This window comes from Austrofundulus limnaeus, unplaced genomic scaffold (assembly GCF_001266775.1).
Source record: "Austrofundulus limnaeus strain Quisiro unplaced genomic scaffold, Austrofundulus_limnaeus-1.0 Scaffold479, whole genome shotgun sequence".
Taxonomy (NCBI): Eukaryota; Metazoa; Chordata; class Actinopteri; order Cyprinodontiformes; family Rivulidae; genus Austrofundulus; species Austrofundulus limnaeus.
In genome coordinates this window covers 54,442-56,691 of record NW_013952881.1, presented here as the reverse complement: position 1 = coordinate 56,691, position 2,250 = coordinate 54,442, and the positions used below count along the sequence as shown (strand labels likewise).

The 2,250-nt window shown below is 32.5% G+C and overlaps 1 protein-coding gene across 1 annotated transcript in view; it reads right to left on the bottom strand.

Moving 5' to 3' along the window:
* LOC106529951 (synaptic vesicle glycoprotein 2A) overlaps positions 1 to 1,865 on the bottom strand; it is a gene marked incomplete at its 5' end in the record, with an annotated part of 23,651 nt that extends 21,786 nt beyond the window's left edge. The window contains 1 exon segment of the mRNA XM_014025486.1: positions 1,776 to 1,865. Coding sequence (XP_013880940.1) covers positions 1,776 to 1,865 — 90 coding nt within the window.
* Positions 1,866 to 2,250: the final 385 nt, after the last annotated feature.

The following is a 2,250-nucleotide window of genomic DNA, read 5'->3' as shown; positions in this document are numbered from 1 at the left end:
AAACTGTCTCTTGGCCTCTGAGACTGACCAGAGGAAAAGGAAAACTGCTGAAAATGTTTAGAGACGTTTTGGAAACTCCCTCGCAAATGCAGATTTTAAAGTTCCCGTGACATTCATATTATTCAAATACAAAAAGAAAATATCTTTATATTTAAGAAACTTGACATAATACACATGATTTTATTCATTTTGTTACATAACTGGCAGATTTTCTTTTGAACTTGGCTCAGCTAAAGTGAAACAGGAAGTGACATCAAAGGGGATCTCTTTAAGAAAAATAACTTTCTGCATGGTCTTTGTTTACTGAAACAATATTATTTGAACTCTGACTTATTTTATTGTGTAAAAGCTTCACATTCACACTGAGATCATTTTTTCTTCCGTCTGTTTTTCGGCATCTAACTCGTTCCACAACTTTTGCGCTATTTCAACAATTCATATATCAAAACGTTCAGCTCATTCATGTGAGGGGTGCTATGACTTTTGGTATTTCAGCTATTTATACTCTTTTTACCTATTTCACTATTTTTAGCCACTTTTTGCCATTGAAAATGAATGGAGCTGTTTTCAACATCCTTAAAATAATTTAAAATGTTTTAAAATCTTTACAGCACCTTTCACATTTTGTTCTGGTCATGCTCTTTCTCACTTTCTTGTGCTAATGTTAGCTACTTTTTGCTAATTTTAGCTTTTTTCAGTTATTTCAGCTAAAATTCTGCTTCTTTCTGCTATTCTTCTGCCTTTTTCTATTTTTCTGCTTTTTCTGTTACTTTGTGTTTTTTATGCTTCTTACAGAGGCTTTCTGCTGTATTCAACTATTTGCTGAAATTTTAACTAATGTTTAGCTGCTATTAGCTAAGGTTAGATTTTCTGAGCTAAATACACATTTTTTGTAGCTATCACAGCTGTTTTCAGCTAAGGTTAGCAAATGTGTGATCCTTATGCTAATTAAATAGTTTCCAGCTACTTTTCAGCTGTTTTACCAAAAATTTCAGCTGTTTTAGTTGTTTTACTACAAATTATCATTTTATGTAATTTTATGCTTTTTTCTGTTTTAGTTATTTTTTAATTATAACTATTTCAACTGGGTGCTATATTATATATTGCTTATTTTATGCTCATTTTAGCTACATTATGCTACTTTAGCTATTCTTCTGCTTTTTTCTACTTTTAATACTTTTCTATTGCTACCTAGTGCTATTTACGCTTATTACAGATGTTTTCAGCTATATTCAGCTATTTTAGCTCTTAGCTTTTAGCTGTTTTATGTTTTCAACTAGATTTGTGCTTCTTTTTACTGTTTGTCTGCAAAGTTAGGGTTTTTTTTTTTTGCTTCTTTCAGCTTCTCAAAGTGAGCTCACATTAACATTTTTCCTTTTAAATATTTTCAGCTCATTTTCAGCATGAAGTGTTCACACTAGCATTTTCACATGAAATGCAATTTCTCTAGTTGATATTATTATTATTATTATTATTATTATTATTATTATTATTAAACTCCAACTCTTTGTCTGTCTGATGGTGACTTGATAAAAGTCATATTTTTCTCTACAGTCTGTGTTGTTAGCCATTCTAGCAACGCTCTGTTTATATTCAGAAACACCCCTTTGACATCACTTCCTGTTGCTTCACATGCAAATATCTCAACAAGCACTCATCTCAGAGGCATGCAATTTGTTTTCTTCAATATATTATTAATGTTATTTTTCCAAAAATGCATTTGTATTTATGACAGAAATCTGATTTCACAGTTAATGTTCTCAGGTGAACCTTACAGAGAAGACTCTTTCTGGATAACCTTTAGCTCTCATGTTGGTGTCGTGGACCTGCTTCAGGATCATCCACGCCTCGTCGTGCTTCCCGTTCTGAAGGGAGGGAAACAAAATGATTAATTAGGACTTTTTCTTTACATACATGCTGCTGTATTATCTTATGTTTACAAACAACATTAATAAAAATGACCAAGTGGGCCTCATGCAAGAACCGTTCGTACGCACAGATTTGTTCTTAAATTGTGCGTACGAGTGATTTAGGAGAATTTGTGGCATTCACCAATGTTTTCATATTCTAAGATTTTTTTCAGATACGAACAAAATTCACGAGTGGTCCAGACCTGTCGTATATTTTACCAGCAGTCAGTCTGCTGTTATCCAGACGGGTTTTTGTCCGGTATTTTTACCTGAGACTTTGAAAAACAGCAACCCAACCAGACATTTAAACAAAGACAATCAGAGACAAGTAAAGTTTAAA